We start from the raw sequence: 26,294 nt of genomic DNA on the forward strand, positions 1-26,294 counted from the left end.
AATAATGAGCCCCCCCCCATAACGGGGGGCTGGCTGGAGGCGGCGCATTGCTTCACACCTCAGCCCCGGCGCATTAATTAAGCGGCTAATTGCTAATTAAGAATTCAGGAGGCATCTTGCGACGCGGGGCAGACGTTCCCGTTTGTGTCCGTCCCCCCCCCCGCCACCCCCCCCCGCCAAGACCGAGGCCGCTGGGGGTCCCAGCCCCCCCAGAAGTGGTGGCTCCCCCCGGGGTGTGAAGCTGCCTTTTGGGGTTCACTGGGGGGGGGGGTGGGGGGTGTGGGGGGTGTCCCCTCTGGTGGGACTTTGGGTGACGGCAGCCTCTTCCTCCCCTTCCTCCTCCTCTTCTTTCAGCCCGACACCCCCCCCGCCCCGCTTTTTTCTCCCCCCTCCCATGGAGCCCCCTCTATATGGGAGCCCTCCCTCCTCCCCCCCCCCCCCCCATTCAAAGAGGACACCCCCATCTCCCACCCCCATCCCGCACCGCGCTGGCCGCGCCCCCCCCCGCGCCCCCCCCGCACCCGGGGGGCGGCGCCGCGGGCTGAGCCGAGCCGGGCTGAGCTGGGCTGTACTGGGTTGTACTGGGCTGAGCCGTGCTGTACTGGGCTGTGCTGGGTTGAGCCGTGCTGTACTGGGCTGTACTGGGCTGAGCCGTGCTGTACTGGGCTGTGCTGGGTTGAGCCGAGCCGAGCCGGGCTGGGCTGTACTGGGTTGTACTGGGCTGTATTGGGCTGAGCCGAGCAGACCCAGGCTGGGCTGGGCTGCGTTGAGCTGTGCAGGGCTGAGCCGAGCCGTGCTGGGCTGGACTGGGCTGTGCTGGGCTGATCCGAGCCGGGCTGGGCTGTGCTGGGCCGGACTGGGCTGTGCTGGGCTGATCCGAGCCGGGCTGGGCTGTGCTGGGCCGGACTGGGCTGTGCTGGGCTGATCCGAGCCGGGCTGGGCTGTGCTGGGCTGGACTGGGCTGTGCTGGGCTGATCCGAGCCGGGCTGGGCTGTGCTGGGCTGGACTGGGCTGAGCTCGGCTAAGCGGAGCCGTGCTGGGCTGAGCCGAGCCGTGCTGTACTGGGCTGAGCTGGGCTGGACTGGGCTGAACCGGGCTGAACCGAGCCGAGCCGGGCTGGTCTCTACTGGGCTGGGCTGGACTGGACTGGGCGGTGCTGGGCTGAACCGAGCCGAGCCGGGCTGGGCTGAGCCGACCCGAGCCGAGCCGGACTGGGCTGAGTGGTGCCGAGTGGGACGAGCCGAGCCGAGCCGAGCCGCTCCGGTCCCGCCCGGGGCCGCGATGCTGCGGTACCTGCTGAAGACGCTGCTGCAGATGAACCTCTTCGCCGACTCGCTGGGGGCCGAAGGCTCCAACTCATCCCAGCTCCTGCTCGGCACCAACCGCACCGGCGCCGCGTTCCCCATCCCCGGCAACGGTACGTGGTCCCGGCTCCCGCTGTCCCCGGCTCCCGCTGTCCCCGGCTCCCACCCCTCCCGGAGTTCCCGGTCCTGGTCCAGCGGCGATGCGGGCAATAGCCCGCAGCCCCCACCCCCAGCCGGGACCCCACCGGCACCGACGCCGGGTCCCCAAAGCGGCTCCGTGTCCCCACACCGGGTCCTGTCCCCCCAATTTGGGAGCGACTCGGTGTCCCCAAATCAGCCCCGTGTCCCCAAATCAGCCCCGTGTCCCCACTCCGGGACGGGCTCCGTTTTCCCGGACCGTCAACCGAGAGCGATACTCGGTGTCCCACCCCGTGTCCCCAAATCAGCCCCGTGTCCCCACTCCGGGACGGGCTCCGTTTTCCCAGACCGCCAACCAGGAGCGATGCTCCGTCCCCAGATGGTCCCCCGGACTCCAAACCGGGACCAGTCCGGTGCCCCCAAATCGGGAGCGACCCTGTGTCCCCAAACCGGCCCCGTGCCCCCAAACCTCAGACCGGGAGTGACCCCCTGTTCCCAAACCGGCCCCGCGTCCCCACACCGACCCCCAGACCGTGAACTGGCACTGACCTGGTTGTGCCCAAATTGTCCCCGGACCAACCCCCAGACCCCAAAGCAGGAGCAATCCGGTGTCCCCAAACTATCCCCGTGTCCCTACGCTGGCCCCATGTCCCTGAACCGGGAGTGCCCCAGTGTCCCCAAACTGTCCCCGCGTCCCTAGACTCCGACCAATCCCCAGACTCGGAACCAGGACCAGCCCCATGTCCCCAAACTATCCCCGTGTCCCCACACCGACCCCCTGACTCTGAGCTGGGAGACACCCCATGTCCCCAAACCAGCCCTGTGTCCCCGAGACAGGAGGGATCCCTGTGTCCCCAAACTGTCCCCATGTCCCCAGAGCAGCCCTGTGTCCCTGAACCAGGAGGGAACCCTGTGTCCCCAAACTGTCCCCAAACCATCTCCATGTCCCCAAACCAGCATTGCGTCCCCAAACCAGCCCTGTGTTCCCAAGGCTGCCTTGTGTCCCCAAACTGTTCCCATGTCCCCAAACCATCTCTATGTCCCTAAATCAGCCCTGTGTTCCCAAATCAGCCCGGTGTCCCCGAGCCAGGAGGGATTCCACTGTCCCCAAACTAGCCCTGTGTCCCCAAACCAGCCTTGTGTCCCCAACCCATCTCCATGTCCCTAAATCAGCCCTGTGTCCCCAAACAAGCCCGGTGTCCCTGAGCCAGCAGGGATTCCAGTGTCCCCATGTCCCCAAACCAGACCCGTGTCTCCAAACCATCTCTATGTCCCCAAACCAACCCCGTGTCCCCAAACTCTCCATATGTCCCCAACCCATCTCCATGTCCCCAAACCATGTCTGTGTCCCCAAACAAGCCCGGTGTCCCCGAGCCAGCAGGGATTCCAGTGTCCCCATGTCCCCAAACCAGACCCGTGTCCCCAAACCATCTCTATGTCCCCAAACCAACCCCGTGTCCCCAAACTCTCCATATGTCCCCAACCCATCTCCATGTCCCCAAATCAGCCCCGTGTCCCCAAACCATGTCTGTGTCCCCAAACTGTCCATATGTCCCCAAATCAGACCCGTGTCCCCAAGCGGGTACAGAGTGGGGGGCAGCCCAGGCGGGTGGTGGGTCCCGGGGGGGGGTGTGTGTGTGAGGGGGTGTCACCAGAATTTCCAGCCCTTTTTGAGCAGCCCCGTGGCTGATCAGGAGGGGAGGGAGTCCCCAACCCCCCCCCCACCCCCCCGCGGGACCCCCCTCTGCCCCGGCGCAGCCGGCCTGGCCCCCCGCGCGTCCCAATTAGCCACCGGGCCCAGCTGCGGCCCCCGCTGCGCCCAGGGGGTACCCGGTACCCCGCAGCATCCCTGCCCGTCCCCATGGCAGCCGCATCCCGTCCCCATGGCAACGCCTCCTGCCCTCCCCAGGGCGCCCCAAATCACAGCATCCCCCCCCCCCATCCCCCCCCCCGCCGGGGTGCGTGTTTTCGAGGCGCTCGGGTGCGAGCGCGCGTGCGAACGCGTGTCTGCGCGTGCCTGCAGGCCCCTGCATGAGTGCCCCCGCGCGCGCGCGCACCCGCGCAGCTGAACGCAGAGAGGGTTTGGGGACACAGGGCTGGTTTGGGGACATACGGCGAGCTTGGGGACATGGAGGTGGTTTGGGGACATGGAGGTGGTTTGGGGACACAAGGCTGGTTCGGGGACATGGAGATGGTTTGGGGACGCGGGTCTGGTCTGGGGACATGGGGACAGTGGAACCCCTCCTGGTTTGGGGACATAGAGATGGTTTGGGGACATACGGAGAGTTTGGGGACATGGGAACAGTTTGGGGACACAAGGCAGGTTTGGGGACACGGGGCTGGTTTGGGGACATGGAGAGGGTTTGGGGACATGGGGACAGTGGAATCCCTCCTGTCTTGGGGACACAGGGCTGGTTCGGGGACATGGAGAGGGTTTGGGGACACAAGGCAGGTTTGGGAACACAGAGATGGTTTGGGGACATGGAGATGGGTTGGGGACACAAGGCTGGTTTGGGGACATGGAGGTGGTTTGGGGACATGGGGACACTGGAATCCCTCCTGTCTTGGGGACACAGGGCTGGTTTGGGGACATAGAGCTCATTTGGGGACACAGGTCTGGTTTGGCGACATGGGAACAGTTTGGGGACACAGAGATGGTTTGGGGACACGGAGATGGTTTGGGGGCAGTTTGGGGACACAGGGATCCCACCTGTCTCAGGGACACAGGGATGGTTTGAGGACATGGGAGGTGTTTTGGGGACACTGCTTTGGTTCCGGTTTGGGGTCCAGAGATCGACTTGGGGACACAGGTCTGGTTCAGGGACACGGAGATGGTTTGGGGACACAGAGGTGGTTTGGGGACACAAGGCTGGTTCAGGGACATGGAGACCGTTTGGGGTCACAGGTCTGGTTCGGGGACATGGAGATGGTTTGGGGACACAGGTCTGGTTCAGGGACATGGGGACACTGGAATCCCTCCTGTCTTGGGGACACAGGGCTGGTTTGGAGACACAGGGCTGATTTGGGGACATAGAGATGGTCTGGGGACACGGGGCTGGTTCGGGGACATGGAGAGGGTTTGGGGACACGGGTCTAGTTTGGGGACATGGGGACACTGGAATCCCTCCTGTCTTGGGGACACAGGGCTGGTTTGGAGACACAGGGCTGGTTTGGGGACACAGAGATGGTTTGGGGACACGGGTCTGGTTTGGGGACATGGGGACAGTGGAATCCCTCCTGTCTTGGGGACACAGGGCTGGTTTGGAGACACAGGGCTGATTTGGGGACACAGGGCTGGTTTGGGGACACAGGTCTGGTTTGGGGACATGGGAACAGTTTGGGGACAGAAGGCAGGTTTGAGAACACAGAGATGCTTTGGGGACACGGGTCTGGTTTGGGGACATGGGGACACTGGAATCACTCTTGTCTTGGGGACACTTGGGCTGGTTTGGAGACACAGGGCTGATTTGGGGACATAGAGATGGTTTGGGGACACGGGGCTGGTTTGGGGACACAAGGCTGGTTCGGGGACATGGAGATGGTTTGGGGACACGGGTCTAGTTTGGGGACATGGGGACTCTGGAATCCCTCCTGTCTTGGGGATACAGGGCTGGTTTGGAGACACAGGGCTGATTTGGGGACATAGAGATGGTTTGGGGACACAGATCTGGTTTGGGGACATGGGAACAGTTTGGGGACACAAGGCAGGTTTGGGAACACAGAGATGGTTTGGGGACGTGGGTCTGGTTTGGGGACATGGGGACACTGGAATCCCTCCTGTCTTGGGGACACAGGGCTGGTTTGGGGACACAGGGCTGAGTTGGGGACACAAGTCTGGTTTGGGGACATGGGAACAGTTTGGGGACACAGAGATGGTCTGGGGACACGGGGCTGGTCTGGGGACACAAGGCTGGTTCGGGGACATGGAGGTGGTTTGGGGATACGGGGCTGGTTTGGGGACATGGAGATGGTTTGGGGACACAAAGCACGTTTGGCAACACAGATGGTTTGGGGACACGGGTCTGGTTTGGGGACATGGAGGTGGTTTGGGGACACAGGTCTGGTTTGGGGACATGGGGACACTGGAATCCCTCCTATCTTGGGGACACAGGGCTGGTTTGGGGACATAGAGATGGTTTGGGGACACAGGGCTGGTTTGGGGACATGGGAACAGTTTGGGGACAGAAGGCAGGTTCGGGGACACAGAGATGGTTTGGGGACACAAGGCAGGTTCGGGCACATGGAGGTGGTTTGGGGACACAGAGATGGTTTGGGGACACAAGGCAGGCTCGGGGACACGGAGGTGGTTTGGGGACACACACGCGCACGTATGGGCCGGCACACGCGTGGCCGGGCGCGCAGTGGCGAGTGTCGCAGCCCGTCCCCGGGCCAGCAGTGACACTCAGTGACCAGCGCCTGAACTGCAGTGCCAGCCGCGGGTGGCGCCGGGGACACGGCTGAGGCCACGCCATCCCGTCCCGGCCGGTTCCGCCCCGGCAACAACCGAACGAACATTCCCTGATTCCCCCGCCCCGACGGCGGGGGTTTTCCCGGACCCCGAGATGGGGGGATTTAAACTCCAAACGAAGGGTTTTCCCCCGCTGCAGAAAATCAGCGCTTGCCACCCATGGGAAAAAAAAACACCTTTTTGGGGGGAATTTAGCCCCAACCCCATTTAGCCCCGGTCCCACTTAGCCCCAGCCCCGTTTCCCCAAGGATACCCAGTTGGAAACTGGGTGGAAAAGGGGTATTACTGCTTTGTCCCCCTGTCCCCGCCCCTGCGGGTCCGAGGTCTGATGCCCTCCAGGTTCTACTCCCACCCCACCAGCACCCACCCTGCGCGTTGTGGGGGGGAACACCCAGGGCTGAGCCCTGGCCACACTTCATCTCACCTCCTGGTCATCCCACGTCCTGGGTGGGGATATAATGGGCGGAGTCCCGGCCACATTTCATCTCACCCCCTGGTCATCTCACCTCTGGAGGGAGGGACGGGTGGCTGAGACCTGGCCATACTTCATGTCACCTCCGAGGTTGGGGGTGTGTGGGTTACACTGGGCTGAGACCTGGCCACACCTCATCTCACCTCCTGGTCACCTCATGTCCTCTGTGCGTGCATGGGGATAGACTGGGTTGAGCCCTGGCCACACTTCATCTCACCTCCTGCTCACCTCACCTCTGGGGTGGTGACATACTGGGCTGAGACCTGGCCACTCTTCATCTCACCTGCTGCTCACGTCACCTCCTGGGTGGGGACAGACTGGGCTGAGCCCTGGCCACACCTCATCTCACCTCCTGGTCACCTCATGTCCTCTGTGTGTGCATGGGGATAGACTGGGCTGAGACCTGGCCGCAATTCATCCCACCTCCTGGGTGGGGATATAGTGGGCTGAGCCCTGGCCACACCTCATCTCACCTCCTGGTCACATCACCTCTGGGGTGGTGACGGACTGGGCTGAGCCCTGGCCACACCTCATCTCACCTCCTGGTCACCTCATGTCCTCTGTGTGTGCATGGGGATACACTGGGCTGAGACCTGGCCGCACTTCATCTCACCTCACCTCCTGGGTGGTAATACACTGGGCTGAGACCTGGCCACACTTCATCTCACCTCACCTCCTGGGTGGTAATACACTGGGCTGAGACCTGGCCACACTTCATCTTACCTCCTGCTCACCTCACCTCTGGGGTGGTGACATACTGGGCTGAGCCCTGGCTGCACCTCATCTCACCTCCTGGGTGGGGACGGACTGGGCTGAGACCTGGCTGCACCTCATCTCACCTCCTGGGTGGGGATAGACTGGGCTGAGACCTGGCTGCACCTCATCTCACCTCCTGGGTGGGGACGGACTGGGCTGAGACCTGACTGCACCTCATCTCACCTCCTGGGTGGGGACAGACTGGGCTGAGCCCTGGCCATACCTCATCTCACCTCCTGGTCACATCACCTCTGGGGTGGTGACATACTGGGCTGAGACCTTGCCACACCTCATCTCACCTCCTGGTCACCTCATGTCCTCTGTGTGTCCATGGGGATAGACTGGGCTGAGCCCTGGCTGCACTCCATCTCACCTCACCTCCTGGGTGGTAATACACTGGGCTGAGACCTGGCCGCACTTCATCTCACCTCCTGCTCACCTCACCTCTGGGGTGGTGACATACTGGGCTGAGCCCTGGCTGCACCTCATCTCACCTCCTGGGTGGGGATAGACTGGGCTGAGCCCTGGCTGCACCTCATCTCATCTCCTGGGTGGGGACAGACTGGGCTGAGCCCTGGCTGCACCTCATCTCACCTCCTGGGTGGGGATAGACTGGGCTGAGACCTGACTGCACCTCATCTCACCTCCTGGGTGGGGACAGACTGGGCTGAGACCTGGCCGCACCTCATCTCACCTCCTGGGTGGGGATAGACTGGGCTGAGCCCTGGCCGCACCTCATCTCACCTCCTGGGTGGGGACGGACTGGGCTGAGACCTGACTGCACCTCATCTCACCTGCCTCCCCCCCCCCCCGCCATCTTTCCCGCAGGCTCCCACCCCCCGCTGGAGGACATGCCCCCCCGCATCGTGGAGCACCCCACGGACCTGCTGGTCTCCAGGGGGGAACCGGCCACCCTGAGCTGCAAGGCCGAGGGCCGCCCGCCGCCGGCGGTGGAGTGGTACAAGGACGGCGAACGGGTGGAGACGGACCGGGAAGACCCCCGCTCCCACCGCACCCTCCTCCCGGGGGGGGCCCTCTTCTTCCTCCGCATCCTCCACGGCCGGCGGGGCAAACCCGACGAGGGGGTCTACGTCTGCGTGGCCAGGAACTACCTGGGGGAGGCCACCAGCAGGAACGCCTCGCTGGAGGTGGCCGGTGAGTCCCCGGGGCTGGTGGGGGGGGGGGCCGAGGGGGGGGCCGGCGGGTGGGTGTGAGGGGCTGGTGCTGCCGGGTGGAAAAGGGGTGAAAATGGATGAAAAAAACACCAAAAAACCCCGAACCCCCCCCCCAAACCCCGAAAAAAAACCCCCAAACCCCCCCAAAAAATCCACCCCCCCCCCAAAAAAAAAAAACCACCCCGACGGTATGGGAAAAAAAAGGGAAAATAGGTGGAAATGAGTGAAAACAGGGGAAAAGAGGTGGAAATGGGTGAAAAGGAGGGAGAATAGATGAAAAAAACCCCGACAATACGGGAAAAGAAGGGGGGGGCGGGGGGGGAAGTGAAAGTAGGTGGAAATGAGTGAAAAGGGGTGGGAAAATAGACGGAAATCGGTGAAAATAAGCAAAAAAGAAGCGACGAGAGGTGAAAAGAAGTGAAAAAAGTGACAATAGGGGGAAGTGAGTGAAAACAGGCGAAAACAGGCGGAAAGTGGTGAAAAGGAGGGAAAACGGATAAGAAAACCCCCAACGACGTGGGAAAAGAAGGGGGGAAAAAGTGAAAATAGAGGGAAGTGAAGTGAAAAGAGGGGACAATCGAGGAAAAGAAGTGAAAATAGCCGGGAAGAAGCGGAAGAAATGAAACGAAAAGCGAGAAGGAAGGAGAAGAAGTGAAAAGACGCGGAAAAAAGACGAGGATCCGCGAGAAATAAGTTCACGGGGGAAGAAAGGGAAATAGGAAAAGCTGAAGTAAAGTAAAACTAGGAAAAGGGAGTAAAACAGAGGGAAAAGAAATGAAAATAAGGGGAAACAGGTGAAAAGAAACACACAGAAAATAAATAAGAAGGAGAAAGAATGAAAAAAAAGAATTCAGGAGAATTGAAAAAAAAGAATAAAAAAGAATTAAGGGAAGAACAAAACAGAATTAAGACAAGAACAAAAAAGAATAATTAAAAAAAGAATAAAAAAAAGGATGAAAAGAAATAAAAACGGACGAAAAGGGGAGAAAAGCCACGGAAAGAAGTGAAAATAATGGCAAAAGAGTGAAAATAAAGGAAGTTAAAATAACGGGAAAGGAGAGAAAAGAAGGGGAAAGGAACCGGAAAAAAGTGACAACGGGGGAAATAAGGGGCAACAAACGAAAACAAGCGAAAAGGAAAAAAAGAAATGAAATTTAAAACGACCTGAAAATCGACGGGGTGGAAAGAAACGCAAAGGAGCGAAAAGAAACGGAAGTATTTGAACACACCCCCCCCCCCCCGAAATTATCGGAAACAACCGAAAATCCTTGTGAACGTTTGAAAAGAAATTGAAATAGTCGCAACCAAACGACAGTAAAGCCGCCCCCAGCCTCCCCCCCCCCCCAACACCACCCCCGGGCCGTCGGTGTCACCCACTGGGTCCCCTCAGGCGTTATTTTTTGGGGGGGGGAAGGAGTAGATGAAGGGGGGGGGGTGTGTGGGGGGGCTGGACCCCGCAGCGCTGGGCTGGGACAACAGAGGGGTCGGGGACCCTGACACCGTGCGTGTGTGTCCCCCCGCTCCTCTCCTTCCCCAGTGCTGCGGGACGATTTCCGCCAGCCCCCCGGGGACGTGGTGGTGGCGGCGGGTGACCCGGCCGTGCTGGAGTGCGTCCCCCCCCGCGGCCACCCCGAGCCCAGCGTCTCCTGGACGAAGGACGGCGCCCGCCTCAGCGACAAGGACGAGCGCCTGACGGTGAGGGACATCCCCCCCCGCCCCACTTCCCAAACCACCCCATAGTGGGGGGGGTGGGGGCCCAGACCCCCCCCCCCCATCGCCACCCAAGTTGACCTGGGCTCCCCCCAGATGCGCGGTGGCAAGCTGATGGTGGCCAGCGCGCGCAAGAGCGACGCCGGCGTCTACGTCTGCGTGGCCACCAACGTGGTGGGGGAGAGGGCCAGCGAGCCGGCGGAGCTGGTGGTCTTCGGTGCGTGGGGGGGGGGGGTCGTTTTTGGGGTGCCGGAGTGGGGTGGGGTGGGGTGGGGTGGGTGCCCCCCGCCCCCGGCGGGACTGATGGGTGCCCACCCCGCAGAACGCCCGGCCTTCGGCAAGAGGCCGCGCAACCAGGCGGTGCTGGTGGAGGGGACGGCGGAGTTCCCCTGCCAGGCGGTGGGGGACCCCCGGCCCGCGGCGCGGTGGCGCAAGGAGGAGGGCGAGATGCCGGCGGGAAGGTAAAGGGGGGGACGAAGGGCGGCGGGGGACGTGGCGGGGCGGCGGGGCCGGGGGGGGCAGCGCCGCGGGACGGCGGGGTGCGCGGAGCGGCTCGCGCGTCCGTCGCATCCCCCGCGTCCCCGTGGCATGGAGGATCTCCAGCGCATGCCGCGTCCCCAGCGCATGCCGCGTCCCCATCGCATCCCACATCCCCATTGCATCCCGCATCCCACATCTCCATTGCATCCCGCATCCCCATCGCATCCCGCATCCCACATCCCCATCGCATCCCGCATCCCCATCACATCCCACACCCTCATTGCATCCCGCATCCCACATCCCCAGCACACCCCGCATCCCCAGTACATCCTGCATTCCTAGCATATCCTGCATCCCTCTCATATCCCACATCCCCATTGTATCCTGCACCCTCATCGTATCCAGCGTCCTTATTGCATCCCGCTTCCCTACCACATCCCACGTCTCCATGGCATCCTGCATCCCCATCACATGCCGCATCCCCATCACATCCCGTATCCCATCACACCCTGTATCCCATCACATCCCATATCCCATCACATCCCACATCCCATCACACCCCGTATCCCATCACATCCCACATCCCCATCACATCCCATATCCCATCATATCCTGTATCCCATCACCCCCCGTATCCCATCACCCCTCATATCCCATCACATCCCACATCCCCATAACATCCCACATCCCATCACATCCCATATCCCATCACATCCCACATCCCCATCACATCCCACATCCCCATAACATCCCATATCCTGTCACATCCCATATCCCAATCACACGCCGTATCCCATCACACGCCGTATCCCATCGCATCCCGTGTCCCATCACATGCCGTATCCCATCACACCCTGTATCCCATCACATCCTGCATCCTCACTGCACCCTCATTGCCCCCCATATCCCATCACATCCCACATCCCCATCACATTCCACACCCCCATCACACCCCGTATCCCATCACATCCCACATCCCCATCACATCCCATATCCCCATCACATCCCATATCCCCATCACATCCCACATCCCCATAACATCCCACATCCGCATCACATCCCATATCCCGTCACATCCCATATCCCAATCACACGCCGTATCCCATCACACGCCGTATCCCCATCACATCCCGTGTCCCATCACATGCCGTATCCCATCACCCTGTATCCCATCACATCCTGCATCCTCACTGCATCCCCATCACCCCCCATATCCCATCACACCCCATATCCCATCACATCCCACATCCCCATCACGCCCTGTATCCCATCACACCCCGTATCCCATCACATCCCGCATCCCATCACATGCCGTATCCCATCACACCCCGTATCCCATCATATACCACATCCCCATCACATCCCACATCCCCTCACACCCCGTATCCCATCACATCCTGCATCCCATCACATGCCGTATCCCATCACACCCTGTATCCCATCACATCCTGCATCCTCACTGCATCCCCATCACCCCCCGTATCCCGTCACCCCCCGTATCCCGTCACACCCTGCACCCTCACCGCATCCCGCATCCCGGCCGTGCCCCGCGGTTCCCCCCCCCCAGGTGGGAGGTGCTCCCCGACAACACGCTGCGGATCCGCCGGCTGCGGGTGGAGGACGAGGGCACCTACACCTGCGTGGCCGACAACAGCGTGGGCCGCTCGGAGGCGTCGGGCACCCTCACGGTGCACGGTAAGGGGCGGGGGGGGGGGTGTCCCCGCGGGAGCACCCGTGGGTGCTGGCGAAGCGGCCGGGCGAGCCCCTTTCTCTCCCCGCGCTGCGGCAGTGCCCCCCCAGCTCGTCACCGGACCCCGCGACCAGACTGTCACCCCTGGCCAGAGCGTGACCTTCCAGTGCCAGAGCAAGGGCAACCCGCCGCCCGCCGTCTTTTGGCAGAAGGAGGGCAGCCAGGTCCGTCCCCGTCCCTGTCCCCGTCCCTGCCTCCATCCCCATCCCTGTCTCCATCCCCGTCCCATCCCCATTCCCATCACTGCCCCCACCCCCGTCCCCACCCCTGTCCCCATCCCTGTCTCCATCCCTGTCCCTGCCCACATTCCCATCACGGTCCCCAGTCCCATCTCCATCCCCATTCCCATCCCCATCCCTGTCTCCATCCACATCCCCATCTCTATCCCTGTCCCCATCTCCATCCCCACCCCTGTTCCCGTCCCCATCCCTGTCCCTGTCCCAATCTCATCCCCATCCTCACCCCCATCCCTGTCCCCATCCTTGTCTCCATCCCCATCCTTGTCTCCATCCCCATCCCATCCCCATCCCCGTCCCCGTCCCTCTCTCCATCCCCATCCTTGTTCCTGTCCCTGTCCCAATCTCATCCCTATCCCAACCCCATCCCCATCCTTGTCCCCATCCCTGTCTCCATCCCCATGCCCATCCCCATCCTTGTCCCCATCCCTGTCTCCATCCCCATGCCCATCCCTGTCCTTGGCCCCATCTCCATCCCCGTCCCCTTTCCATCCCATCCCAACCCATCCCCATCCCTGCCTCTGTCCCCATTCCCATCCCCGTTCCCATCCCTATTCCTGTCCCCATCCCATCAAATCCCCATCCCTATCCCAGCCCCCATCCCATCAAATCCCCATCCCTGTCTCCATCCCCATCCCCATGCCCGTCCCTCTCCTTGGCCCCATCTCCATTCCTTTTCCTGTCCCCGTCCCCTTTCCATCCCATTCCATCCCATCCCAACCCATCCCCATCCCTGTCCCCATCCCTATCCCTGTCCCCATCCCATCCCATTAAATCCCCATCCCCATCCCTATCCCTGTCCCCATTCCTATCCCTGTCCCCATCCCATCAAATCCCCATCCCTATCCTGGTCCCCATCCCATCAAATCCCCATCCCTGTCTCCATCCCCATCCCCATGCCCATCCCTCTCCTTGGCCTCATCTCCATCCCCATCAAATCCCCGTCCCCTTTCCTTCCCATCCCATCCCATCCCATCCCAACCCATCCCAACCCATCCTCATCCCTGTCCCCATCCCTATCCCTGTCCCCATCCCATCAAATCCCCATCCCTGTCCCCATCCCCATCCCTGTCCCTGTCCCCATCCCCTCAAATCCCCATCCCTGTCCCCATCCCATCAAATCCCCATCCCTGTCCCCATCCCCATTCCTGTCCCCGTCCCCATCCCTATCCCTGTCCCCATCCCCTCAAATCCCCATCCCCATCCCCATCCCTGTCCCCATCCCCATCCCTGTCCCTGTCCCTATCCCTGTCCCCATCCCATCAAATCCCCATCCCCATCCCTGTCCCCATCCCCATCCCTGTCCCCATCCCCTCAAATCCCCATCCCTGTCCCCATCCCCATCCCTGTCCCTGTCCCCATCCCTATCCCTATCCCCATCCCCTCAAATCCCCATCCCTGTCCCCGTCCCCATCCCTATCCCTGTCCCCATCCCATCAAATCCCCATCCCCGTCCCCCCCCTTGCTCCCATTCCCATCCCATCCCACCTTGGACCCTCCGCCGGCCTCCCCGCCTCAGCCCCCTCCGCACCCGGCTCCCGCAGACGCTGCTCTTCCCGGGCCAGCCCCCGCACCCCGCCTCCCGCTTTGCCGTCAGCCCCGCCGGCGCCATCACCATCGCCGACGTGCGACCCGCCGACGCCGGCTACTACCTGTGCCAGGCCATCAGCGTGGCCGGCAGCGTCCTGGCCAAGGCGCGGCTGGAGGTGGAAGGGGGTAAGTCCGGAGCAGGAGCCGGCCCAGGTTGCCCAGAGAAGGGGTGGAGGCCCCATCCCTGGAGACATCCCAGACCAGGCTTGATGAGGATCTGAGCAATCTCGTCTAATTAACGATGTCCCTGCTCGCCGCGGTGGGGAGGGGGGTTGGACCAGGTGACCTTTAGAGGTCCCTTCCAACCCAACTCATTCTATGATTCTATGAAGTCCCGGGCCGGCAGAGAACGGGCGCATTCGGTGCACGAGTGACACCCATCCCAACACCCAGCAATTCCTGGTTTCCCCCCCCACCCCCCACCCCGTTTTCCACCGTAGCGACGGCCGAGCACCCACCGCCGGTGACGGGCCGGGGTCCCGCCAACCAGACGGTGCTGCCGGTGGGGGCCACAGCGTGGCTGCCGTGCTGGGTGGGGGGCGGTGACCCCTCGGCCAACGTGGGGTGGCTGAAGGACGGGAGCGCCCTGGTGGGTGCCCAGCCCCGCGTCAGCCTGCTGGAGAACGGCACCCTGAAGATCACCAGCCTCCGGGTGAGCCGGCCCGGAGCGGGGGCTCAGGGCACCCACCACCCCCAGGGGCATCCAGGGGTGGTGGGTGCGATGGGTGGTGGGTGTCATGGGTGGTGGGTGTGATGGGTGGTGGGTGCGATGGGTGGTGGGTGCGATGGGTGGCGGGTGCCAAGGGTGGTGGGTGTGATGGGTGGTGGGTGCGATGGGTGGTGTGTGCGATGGGTGGTGTGTGCGATGGGTGGTGGGTGCCAAGGGTGGTGGGTGTGATGGGTGGTGGGTGCGATGGGTGGTGGGTGTGATGGGTGGTGGGTGCGATGGGTGGTGGGTGCAATGGGTGGTGTTTGCAAAGGGTGGTGAGTACTTGGGGTGGTGGGTTCTCAGGGTGGTGGGTTCTCAGGGTGCTGGGTGTGATGGGTGTTTGCAAAGGGTGGTGAGTACTTTGGGTGGTGGGTGCTCAGGTTGGTGGATGCTCAGGGTGGTGGGTGTGATGGGTGTTTGCAAAGGGTGGTGAGTACTTGGGGTGGTGGGTTCTCAGGGTGGTGGGTGCTCAGGTCGTGGGTGCTCAGGCTGGTGGGTGTGATGGTGTTTGCAAAGGGTGGTGAGTACTTGGGGTGGTGGGAGCTCGGGGTGGTGGGTGCTCAGGGTGATGGGTTCTCAAGGTGGCGGGTGCAATGGATGGTGGGTGCGATGGGTGGTGTTTGCAAAGGGTGGTGGGTACTTGGGGTGGTGGGAGCTCAGGGTGATGGGTTCTCAGGGTGGTGAGAGCTCAGGGTGGCGGGTGCGATGGGTGGTGGGTGTGATGGGTGGTGTTTGCAAGCATGGTGAGTACTTCGGGTGGTGGGAGCTCAGGGTGATGGGAGCTCAGGGTGGCGGGTGCAATGGATGGTGGGTGCGAGGGGTGGTGTTTGCAAAGGGTGGTGAGTACTTGGGGTGGTGGGTTCTCAGGGTGATGGGTTGTCAGGGTGGCGGGTGCGATGGGTGGTGGGTGTGATGGGTGGTGTTTGCAAAGGGTGGTGAGTACTTGGGGTGGTGGGAGCTCAGGGTGGTGGGTTGTCAGGGTGGTGGGTGCTCAGGTCGTGGGTGCTCAGGCTGGTGGGTGTGATGGTGTTTGCAAAGGGTGGTGAGTACTTGGGGTGGTGGGTGCTCAGGGTGGTGGGTGCGATGGGTGTTTGCAAAGGGTGGTGAGTACTTGGGGTGGTGGGAGCTCAGGGTGGTGGGTGCTCAGGGTGGTGGGCATGATGGGTGTTTGCAAAGGGTGGTGAGTACTTGGGGTGGTGGGAGCTCAGGGTGGTGGGTTCTCAGGGTGATGGGTTCTCAAGGTGGTGGGTGCAATGGATGGTGGGTGCGATGGGTGGTGTTTGCAAAGGGTGGTGGGTACTTGGGGTGGTGGGAGCTCAGGGTGATGGGTTCTCAGGGTGGTGGGAGCTCAAGGTGACGGGTGCAATGGATGGTGGGTGCGATGGGTGGTGTTTGCAAAGGGTGGTGGGTGCTCAGGGTGGTGGGTGCTCAGGGTGGTGGGTGCGATGGGTGTTTGCAAAGGGTGGTGAGTACTTGGGGTGGTGGGAGCTCAGGGTGGTGGGTTGTCAGGGTGGTGGGTGCTCAGGTCGTGGGTGCTCAGGCTGGTGGGCGTAATGGTGTTTGCAAAGGGTGGTGAGTACTTGGGGTGGTGGGTGCTCAGGGTGGTGGGTGCTCAGGGTGGTGGGTTCTCAAGGTGGTGGGTGCAATGGATGGTGGGTGCGATGGGTGGTGTTTGCAAAGGGTGGTGGGCACAAGGTGTGGCGGGCAGAAAGTGTGGTGGGTGCTCAGGGTGGTGGGTGCAATGGATGGTGGGTGTGATGGGTGGTGTTTGCAAGCATGGTGAGTACTTGGGGTGGTGGGAGCTCAGGGTGATGGGTGCTCAGGGTGATGGGAGCTCAGGGTGGCGGGTGCAATGGATGGTGGGTGCGATGGGTGGTGTTTGCAAAGGGTGGTGAGTACTTGGGGTGGTGGGTTCTCAGGGTGATGGGTTGTCAGGGTGGCGGGTGCGATGGGTGGTGGGTGTAATGGGTGGTGTTTGCAAAGGGTGGTGGGTACTTGGGGTGGTGGGAGCTCAGGGTGATGCGTTCTCAGGGTGGTGGGTGTAAAGGGCAATGGGTCCCCATGGTGGTGGATGCAACAGGTGGTGGGTGCTCAGGGTGGTGGGTGCCAAGGGTCTGGATGCAATGGGCGGTGGGTGCAAAGGGCGGTGGGAGCTCAGGGTTATGGGGGCAAAGCGTGGTGGGTGCTCAGGGTGGTGGCTGCAGGTGGTGGCGAGTGCTCAGGTTGGTGGGTGCTCGGACTGGTGGGTGCAAAGGGCAACGGGTGCCCAGGGTGGTGGGTGCCGAGGTGACGGGTGCTCAGGGTGATGGGGCAGGAGCTCTTGCCCTCGCAGGTGATGGACTCCGGGTACTACGAGTGTGTGGCCACCAGCTCGGCAGGCGAGACACGCTGGGGCAGCTCCCTGGAGGTGCAAGGTGGGTCACAGGGACGTCACCGCACCAGGGACACCATGGCACCGGGGCTGAAGCCACCCCAGATCTCCATACATCTCTCCACAGATGAAGGATCCAGCCTCTCCCCGCCATCCCCTGAGCCTGGCCTCCTCCCCAGGCCACCCTCCACCCCTGTGGTCACCAACATCACCAAAAGCAGCGTCACCCTGAGCTGGAAAGGGAATGAGGACAGCGGTGCCACCGGTGTCACCTCCTACATTGTGGAGGCTTTCAGGTATCACACAAGCACCCTCTCTGTCTCCAGGGGTGACGTGGGGGCCCGCTGCCACCCCACCATCGTGTCATTCCTGTCCCCCGGCAGCCAGGCAGTGGGTGGCCCGTGGCAGACGGTGGCAGCCGACGTGGAGAGTGAGACGTACACGGTGAGCGGCCTCGTCCCCAACACCGTCTACCTCTTCGTGGTGCGGGCGGTCAACGCCTACGGGCTCAGCGACCCCAGCGGCATCTCGGAGCCTGTGCGCACCCAAGGTAAGATCTGGCGGTGATGGTGGCCACCTTGGGTGCATCCCTGCTTGGTGATGCCAATGGAGGTGCCCATGCACCCACCACCCCTGGGTGCATCTCCTCTTGGTGACGTCAGTGGAGATGCCCATGCACCCACCACCCTTGGGTGCATCTCCTCTTGTTGACACCAATGGAGATGCCCATGCACCCACCACCCTTGAGTGCATCTTCACTTGGTGACACCAATGGAGGTGCCCATGTACCCCCCACCCTTGGGTGCACCCCACTTGGCGATGCTGATGGAGGTGCCCATGTACCCAAAACCTTTGAGTGCACCCCACTCGGTGACACCAGTGGAGTTGCCCAAGGATCCACCACCCTTGGGTGCATCTTCACTTGGTGACACCAATGGAGGTGCCCATGCACCCACCACCCTTGGGTGCATCTCCTCTTGTTGACGTCAGTGGAGATGCCCATGCACCCACCACCCTTGGGTGCATCTCCTCTTGTTGACACCAATGGAGATGCCCATGCACCCACCACCCTTGGGTGCATCTCCTCTTGGTAACACCAATGGAGGTGCCCATGCACCCACCACCCTTGGGTGCATCTCCTCTTGTTGACGTCAGTGGAGATGCCCATGCACCCACCACCCTTGGGTGCATCTCCTCTTGTTGACACCAATGGAGATGCCCATGCACCCACCACCCTTGGGTGCATCTCCTCTTGGTAACACCAATGGAGATGCCCATGCACCCACCACCCTTGGGTGCATCTCCTCTTGTTGACGTCAGTGGAGATGCCCATGCACCCACCACCCTTGGGTGCATCTCCTCTTGTTGACACCAATGGAGATGCCCATGCACCCACCACCCTTGGGTGCATCTCCTCTTGGTGACACCAATGGAGATGCCCATGCACCCACCACCCCTGGGTGCATCTCCTCTTGTTGACGTCAATGGAGATGCCCGTGCACCCACCACCCTTGGGTGCATCTCCTCTTAGTGACACCTGTGGAGGTACCCATGTACCCCCCACCCTTGGGTGCACCCCACTTGGCGATGCTGATGGAGGTGCCCATGTACCCAAAACTTTTGAGTGCGCCCCACTTGGTGACACCAGTGGAGTTGCCCAAGGATCCACCACCCTTGGGTGCATCTTCACTTGGTGACACCAATGGAGGTGCCCATGCACCCACCACCCTTGGGTGCATCTTCACTTGGTGACATTAATGGAGATGCCCATGCACCCACCACCCTTGGGTGCATCTCCTCTTAGTGACACCCCTGGAGGTGCCCATGTACCCAAAACCTTTGAGTGCACCCCACTCGGTGACACCAGTGGAGTTGCCCAAGGACTAACCACCCTTGGGTGCATCTTCACTTGGTGACACCAATGGAGGTGCCCATGCACCCACCACCCTTGGGCGCATCTCCTCTTGTTGACGTCAGTGGAGATGCCCATGCACCCACCACCCTTGGGTGCATCTCCTCTTGTTGACACCAATGGAGATGCCCATGCACCCACCACCCTTGGGTGCATCTCCTCTTGGTAACACCAATGGAGATGCCCATGCACCCACCACCCTTGGGTGCATCTCCTCTTGTTGACGTCAGTGGAGATGCCCATGCACCCACCACCCTTGGGTGCATCTCCTCTTGTTGACACCAATGGAGATGCCCATGCACCCACCACCCTTGGGTGCATCTCCTCTTGGTGACACCAATGGAGATGCCCATGCACCCACCACCCCTGGGTGCATCTCCTCTTGTTGACGTCAATGGAGATGCCCGTGCACCCACCACCCTTGGGTGCATCTCCTCTTAGTGACACCTGTGGAGGTACCCATGTACCCCCCACCCTTGGGTGCACCCCACTTGGCGATGCTGATGGAGGTGCCCATGTACCCAAAACTTTTGAGTGCGCCCCACTTGGTGACACCAGTGGAGTTGCCCAAGGATCCACCACCCTTGGGTGCATCTTCACTTGGTGACACCAATGGAGGTGCCCATGCACCCACCACCCTTGGGTGCATCTTCACTTGGTGACATTAATGGAGATGCCCATGCACCCACCACCCTTGGGTGCATCTCCTCTTAGTGACACCCCTGGAGGTGCCCATGTACCCAAAACCTTTGAGTGCACCCCACTCGGTGACACCAGTGGAGTTGCCCAAGGACTAACCACCCTTGGGTGCATCTTCACTTGGTGACACCAATGGAGGTGCCCATGCACCCACCACCCTTGGGCGCATCTCCTCTTGTTGACGTCAGTGGAGATGCCCATGCACCCACCACCCTTGGGTGCATCTCCTCTTGTTGACACCAATGGAGATGCCCATGCACCCACCACCCTTGGGTGCATCTCCTCTTGGTAACACCAATGGAGATGCCCACGCACCCACCACCCTTGGGTGCATCTCCTCTTGGTAACACCAATGGAGATGCCCATGCACCCACCACCCTTGGGTGCATCTTCACTTGGTGACACCAGTGGAGGTGCCCATGCACCCACCACCCTTGGGTGCATCTCCTCTTGTTGACGTCAGTGGAGATGCCCATGCACCCACCACCCTTGGGTGCATCTCCTCTTGTTGACACCAATGGAGATGCCCATGCACCCACCACCCTTGGGTGCATCTTCACTTGGTGACACCAATGGAGGTGCCCATGCACCCACCACCCCTGGGTGCATCTCCTCTTGTTGACGTCAATGGAGATGCCCGTGCACCCACCACCCTTGAGTGCATCTTCACTTGGTGACACCAATGGAGGTGCCCATGTACCCCCCACCCTTGGGTGCACCCCACTTGGCGATGCTGATGGAGGTGCCCATGTACCCAAAACCTTTGAGTGCACCCCACTCGGTGACACCAGTGGAGTTGCCCAAGGACTAACCAACCTTGGGTGCATCTTCACCTGGTGACACCAATGGAGATGCCCATGCACCCACCACCCTTGGGTGCATCTCCTCTTAGTGACACCAATGGAGGTGCCCATGTACCCAAAACCTTTGAGTGCACCCCACTTGGTGACACCAGTGGAGTTGCCTAAGGACTAACCACCCTTGGGTGCATCTCCTCTTGGTGACGTCAATGGAGATGCCTGTGCACCCACCACCCTTGGGTGCATCTCCTCTTAGTGACACCTGTGGAGGTACCCATGTACCCCCCACCCTTGGGTGCACCCCACTTGGTGATGCTGATGGAGGTGCCCATGTACCCAAAACCTTTGAGTGCACCCCACTTGGTGACACCAGTGGAGTTGCCCAAGGACTAACCACCCTTGGGTGCATCTTCACTTGGTGACACCAATGGAGGTGCCCATGCACCCACCACCCTTGGGTGCATCTTCACTTGGTGACATTAATGGAGATGCCCATGCACCCACCACCCTTGGGTGCATCTCCTCTTGGTAACACCAATGGAGATGCCCATGCACCCACCACCCTTGATTGCATCTTCACTTGGTGACACCAATGGAGGTGCCCATGCACCCACCACCCCTGGGTGCATCTCCTCTTGTTGACGTCAATGGAGATGCCCGTGCACCCACCACCCTTGGGTGCATCTCTTCTTAGTGACACCCGTGGAGGTACCCATGTAACCCCCACCCTTGGGTGCATCCCACTTGGCGATGCTGATGGAGGTGCCCATGTACCCAAAACCTTTGAGTGCACCCCACTTGGTGACACCAGTGGAGTTGCCCAAGGACTAACCACCCTTGGGTGCATCTTCACTTGGTGACACCAATGGAGGTGCCCATGTACCCCCCACCCTTGGGTGCATCTCCTCTTGGTAACACCAATGGAGATGCCCATGCACCCACCACCCTTGGGTGCATCTTCACTTGGTGACACCAATGGAGGTGCCCATGCACCCACCACCCCTGGGTGCATCTCCTCTTGTTGACGTCAATGGAGATGCCCGTGCACCCACCACCCTTGGGTGCATCTCTTCTTAGTGACACCTGTGGAGGTACCCATGTACCCCCCCACCCTTGGGTGCACCCCACTTGGCGATGCTGATGGAGGTGCCCGTGTACCCAAAACCTTTGAGTGCACCCCACTTGGTGACACCAGTGGAGTTGCCCAAGGACCCACCACCCTTGGCTGCATCCCCACCCAATGATGCCGCTGGATGTGCCCGTGGAACCCACCCCCCGCTCCTGTTTTCGGCAGATGCCAGCCCCACGCAGCAAGGGCTGGACCCCGAGCAGGTGCAGCGGGAGCTGGCGCAAGTGGCCGTGCACCTCCAGGAGCCCGTGGTCCTGCCGCTGGGCGCCGTCCGCCTCTCCTGGACCGTGAGTGCCGCTCCGCGTGGCCGGTACCGGGCTCCCCGCGCCGAGCGTCACCCCCCACCATCCCCCCCTCCCCTTGGGTCCCCAGGTGGAGCGCCAGCCACCCTTCCTTCAGGGATACCGGGTGCTGCTGCGGCCGCCCGGCGGGCGCTGGGAGGAGGCGCGGGCGGTGCAGGCGCCGGGGGAGCGGGGGGCCCTGCTCACCGACCTGCGCCGCGGCCAGGACTACGAGGTCAAGGTCCGACCCTACTTCCATCGCCTCCACGGCCCTGACAGCGCCGTGCGAGCCCTGCGCACCCCCGAGGCGGGTGAGCGCAGGGAGGGAGGGGATGGCCAGGGTCCCCCGGGGACTCCCTGGGAGGTGACACCCTACTTGCGTGTCCCCCCCCTCCGCCGGCAGCCCCCAGCGCCCCGCCGCGAGCTGTCAGCGTGGCCGGTAACGGCACCAGCGTCCGCATCTCGTGGCAGCCGCCGCCGCCAGCCGAGCAGAACGGCGTCATCCGCGATTACCGGGTGAGGGCGGGCGGCGACGGGGATGTGGCAGACCCCTCTCCGTCCCCCCCCGTGACACCGTGTCACGGTGTCCCCATGGGCGTCCCCGTCTTCTTCCACCCCCCCTCAGATCTGGTGCTTGGGCAACGAGAGCCGCTTCCACATCAACCAGAGCGTGGAGGGGACGGTGCTGGCGACGGTGCTGCGGGGACTGGTCCCCGGTGTCCCTTACCACGCTGAGGTCGCTGCCGCCACCGGCGCTGGCGTGGGTGCCCGCAGCGCCCCTGTCCCCATCCGCATCGGTGAGTCCCTCCTTGCCGCTGCACCCGCGGGTGCGGGGGTGGCAGGGCTCCCCCCGGTGCTGGGGACGCCTCCTCGGCACCCCTGCCGGTGTGTCCCCTTCTCCATGTCCCTTGCAGCCCCCCCGGCGGAGCGGGACGCGGGGCCGGCGGGCGGGAGCAGCGTGGCCGAGCATTTGGCCGAGGTGGCCAGGCGGCCGGCCTTCATCGCCGGCGTCGGCGTCGCTTGCTGGGTCATCCTCGCCGCCTTCGCCGCTTGGCTCTACGGCCGCCGCCGCAGGAAGAAGGAGCTGAGCCACTTCACCGGTATGGAGCGGGGGGCGCGCTACACCTGGGACCCCCCCCCCCTCACCCCGGCACCCCTCACCCCACCCGCCGCCCCTCTCTTTGCAGCATCCTTCGCCTACGCGCCCGCCGGTAAGCCCCTAGGTGCCGCGGCGACCCGGCGCGGCCCCTCGCCACCCTCACCCCCACCTCTTTCCGCGGTCGCCTTCCCGGCTCCGGCGCGCGGCAGCCCCAGGTAACCCCCCTCGATGTCCCCCCCGCCGTCTCCCCGGGACCCCCAGCACCGCCCGCCGGCATCCCCTCACCCCGTCTCCTTGCAGGGCAGCCGCCGGTGGTGGTTACCCGTGGCTGGCAGACGCGTGGCGCGGCGGCGTGGCCGGCGCCGCCGGCTGCTTGGGGACCACCGAGAGATACTACAACGGTGAGGGGTCGTCGGGAGGATGGTTGGCTTGGATTGGGGTGGGGGGGGGGATCGTGGTCAACGCTGACGGTGCTGGTCGGCTTCCGCAGAGGCCGGCATCAGCCGGTACATCGCCCAGACGGAGCAGTTTGGGGCGGGGGCCGGCGAGGGGCCGGTTTACAGCACCATCGAGGCGGGCGGCGAGGAGCTGCGCACCTTCCCCCGGCCCTTCTCGCAGCACGGGACCCCTTACCCCGGGGGGGTCGCCCAGCTGATGGATGCCCCCGCTCCCCCGGCATCCCGTGGCCGGGCCGAGCACGGTAGGGCGGTGGGATGGGTGGGGGGGACGCACGGGTCCCCTCCCCGCAGCCCCACGCTGGCGTCCTTCCTCGCTGCAGGGGCCAAGAGGAAGAAGCTGGGGCAAGCGGTGAAGGCGCCGGCGGTGAGCTGGACGGAGCTGCTGCCCCCGCCGCCCTCGGCCAGCGAGCTCAGCCAGTGCGCCCAGGAGGAGGAGGAGGAGGAGGAGGAGGATGAAGAGGCAGCTGGAGGGTGAGTGTGGGAGTCCGGGGGGGCTGGGCCACGCTGGCCCCAGCGCCGACCCTGCGGCCCCCACCCTGCAGGCCGGGGGCGGAGGAGTGGTACCCCGGTGAGCACGTCCCCTGTGCCACCGCGCCGTCCTCACCCGTCGCCTCCTCCGGCTGCCGGTCCACCGCCACGCTGACGCCGTCACCCCGCGCCGCCGAGGACATCCCTCGCCTCCGTGACTTCGATAGCCCCGGCCTGCTCCGGTAGGAAATAGGTGTCACTTGGTCCAGCTGTGCCATCGGGGTCTTGATGTCCCCATCAGGGTCCGGATGTCCATTGGGGTCTGGATGGCCCACCGTGATGTGTCCCGTCGTGATCCAGCCATGTTGTCGTGCCCTGACCTTGCCGTGCCATCACGGTCTTGCCGTGTCATTGGGGTCTAGATGCCTCATAGGGGTCTGGGTGTCCCATGGTGGTCCAGATGTCCCACCGTGGTCCAGATGTCACATCGCGGTCCAGACACGTTGTCACCATCCAGCCCTGCCGTGCTATCGTGGTCCAGCCGTGCCATTGGAGTTTGGATGTCCCATCGGGGTCCGGATGTCCCATCGGGTTCCAGATGTCCCATCGGGGTCTGGATGTCCCATCGGGGTCCGGATGTCCCATCACAATCCAGTCATGTTGTCATGATCCGGCGCTGCTGTGCCATCGTGGTGCAGCCGTGCCATCGGGGTCCAAATGTCCCGCTGGGGTCTGGAAGTCCCACCACGGTCCAAATGTCCCTTTGCGATCCATCCGCGTTGTCACCATCCGTCCCTGCTGTCGGGTCATGCTCTGGCCCTGCTGTCGTGACCCGTTGGTGACACTGTGGGCTGGCCGTGGCGTGACGTTCCGTCTGCGTTGCCGTGATGTGGCTGCGCTGTCACCAGCTGGCTGGGACGTTGCCATCCAGCTGTGCTGTTGCGGCCCAGCTCTGGATGATCCAGTGGTGCCACCGCTATCCAGCCGTGCCATCGCCATGCTGGACACGCCACTGCGACGCAGCGGTGGCGTCGGGGGCCAGCTGTAGCGCTGCAATCCAGCTGTGCGACGGCAGCCCGGCTGTGCTGCGATCCAGCTGTGCCACCACAGCCCAGCCCTGCGGCTGCAATCCGGCCGTGCTGTCATCCAGATGTGCAGGCGCAGTCTGGCTGTGCTTGCGACCCAGCTGTGGGGTTGCGACCCAGCCCTGCGGCTGCAGTCCGGCCGTGCTGTCATCCAGATGTGCGGCCGCAATCTAGCTGTGGCCCTGCCACCCGGCTGCCGTGCTTTAACCCCCCCGCCCCCCTCCCCCGTTGCCCATCCAGCTGTGCCACCGCGACGCAGTGTCCTCCCGCTCCGGCACAGCTGGCGTCCCGCCAGCGCCACGGCTGCCGCCAAGCACCCCCCTCCCCCCCCGCCCTCCCCCCACGGCTTCACACACACCGCCCCCCCCCCCATCTTTGCCAGGAGACCCCCCCATGGCACCGGTACCCCCCCGCGGGCACCCAGCCCCCTGCCGAGTCCGGATGCTGACGAGGGCCACCCACCCCGAGCCCGCTGCCTTCCCAGCACAGGTGAGCCTTGGGGGGCCATTTTGGGTGGGTGGGGGGGGCTCACGGGCTGGGGGGGGGACTGATGCCGCCATCGCCCCCAGGGAAAACCCGCGGGGAGACCCCAAAAAGCCGCCTGAAGCCCAAATGCAGCCGCTACCACCGGGAAAAGCAGCCGGGAGGTGAGTTGGGGCGGGGAGGGGGGGGAAGGGAAATGTGGGGGGCTCGGGGGGGGCCGTTCATGGGGGGCTAAGCCCTGTCCCTCCGCTCTCCGCCGCAGACCTGCCACCGCCGCCGCTGCCGCCGCCGGGCGAGACCCCCGGCCCCTTGCCGGAGCGGGAGGCGAGCGGGGCCGAGCGCAAGGTCACCCATCGCCCGCCCCGCGGCGGTAAGCCCCGGCCACCCGCCCTGTGCCAAAGGGGTGCGTGTGTGTGGGGGGGTGTCGCCGCCGAGCCCCAACCTTGTCCCCTCCCTTGCAGACGAGGTCGTCCCCTACGGCAAACCCTCCGGCCTGCCCCGGGGTCAAGCGTCCGGCAGCTGCTCCACGACGGGCAGCGTCTCGTCCCGTGGCTCCACCAGCTCCCGCGGCCACGGCTCGGGGCGCAGCCGGACGCCGGGGGACCGCGGTGAAGGCACCGGCCACCGCCGCCGCCCAGGTCCCCCATTTCCCTGCCCGTCGCAGGAGAAGCGATGAAGAAGAGGGCAAGGTGGCAGGGCTGGGGACACGGGGCTGGGGAAC

The 26,294-nt window shown here is 63.2% G+C and overlaps 1 protein-coding gene across 1 annotated transcript; it reads left to right on the top strand.

The window, feature by feature from the left end:
- Positions 1 to 1,281: 1,281 nt before the first annotated feature.
- ROBO3 (roundabout guidance receptor 3) lies at positions 1,282 to 26,264 on the top strand. The gene is made up of 22 exons (XM_063355511.1): positions 1,282 to 1,417; positions 7,967 to 8,293; positions 9,851 to 10,008; positions 10,120 to 10,240; positions 10,346 to 10,484; positions 12,071 to 12,198; positions 12,293 to 12,417; positions 14,034 to 14,205; positions 14,520 to 14,731; positions 17,121 to 17,455; positions 17,543 to 17,709; positions 21,865 to 21,986; positions 22,072 to 22,291; positions 22,384 to 22,496; positions 22,606 to 23,294; positions 23,380 to 23,480; positions 23,570 to 24,008; positions 24,080 to 24,247; positions 25,473 to 25,579; positions 25,660 to 25,737; positions 25,836 to 25,943; positions 26,035 to 26,264. Exons 1-22 carry the CDS (start codon positions 1,282 to 1,284, stop codon positions 26,247 to 26,249), a joined length of 4,380 nt encoding a protein of 1,459 aa, XP_063211581.1. The 3' UTR covers positions 26,250 to 26,264.
- Positions 26,265 to 26,294: the final 30 nt, after the last annotated feature.

This window comes from Chroicocephalus ridibundus, chromosome 18 (genome assembly GCF_963924245.1).
Source record: "Chroicocephalus ridibundus chromosome 18, bChrRid1.1, whole genome shotgun sequence".
Classification (NCBI taxonomy): domain Eukaryota; kingdom Metazoa; phylum Chordata; class Aves; order Charadriiformes; family Laridae; genus Chroicocephalus; species Chroicocephalus ridibundus.

Coding starts and splice junctions, on each gene's coding strand:
- ROBO3 (XM_063355511.1), top strand. CDS start 1,282: ATGCTGCGGTACCTGCTGAAGACGCTGCTGCAGATGAACCTCTTCGCC. Junction 24,009..24,079: donor GATGAAGAGGCAGCTGGAGG/GTGAGTGTGGGA, acceptor CCCACCCTGCAG/GCCGGGGGCGGAGGAGTGGT. Junction 25,738..25,835: donor CCGGGAAAAGCAGCCGGGAG/GTGAGTTGGGGC, acceptor TCTCCGCCGCAG/ACCTGCCACCGCCGCCGCTG.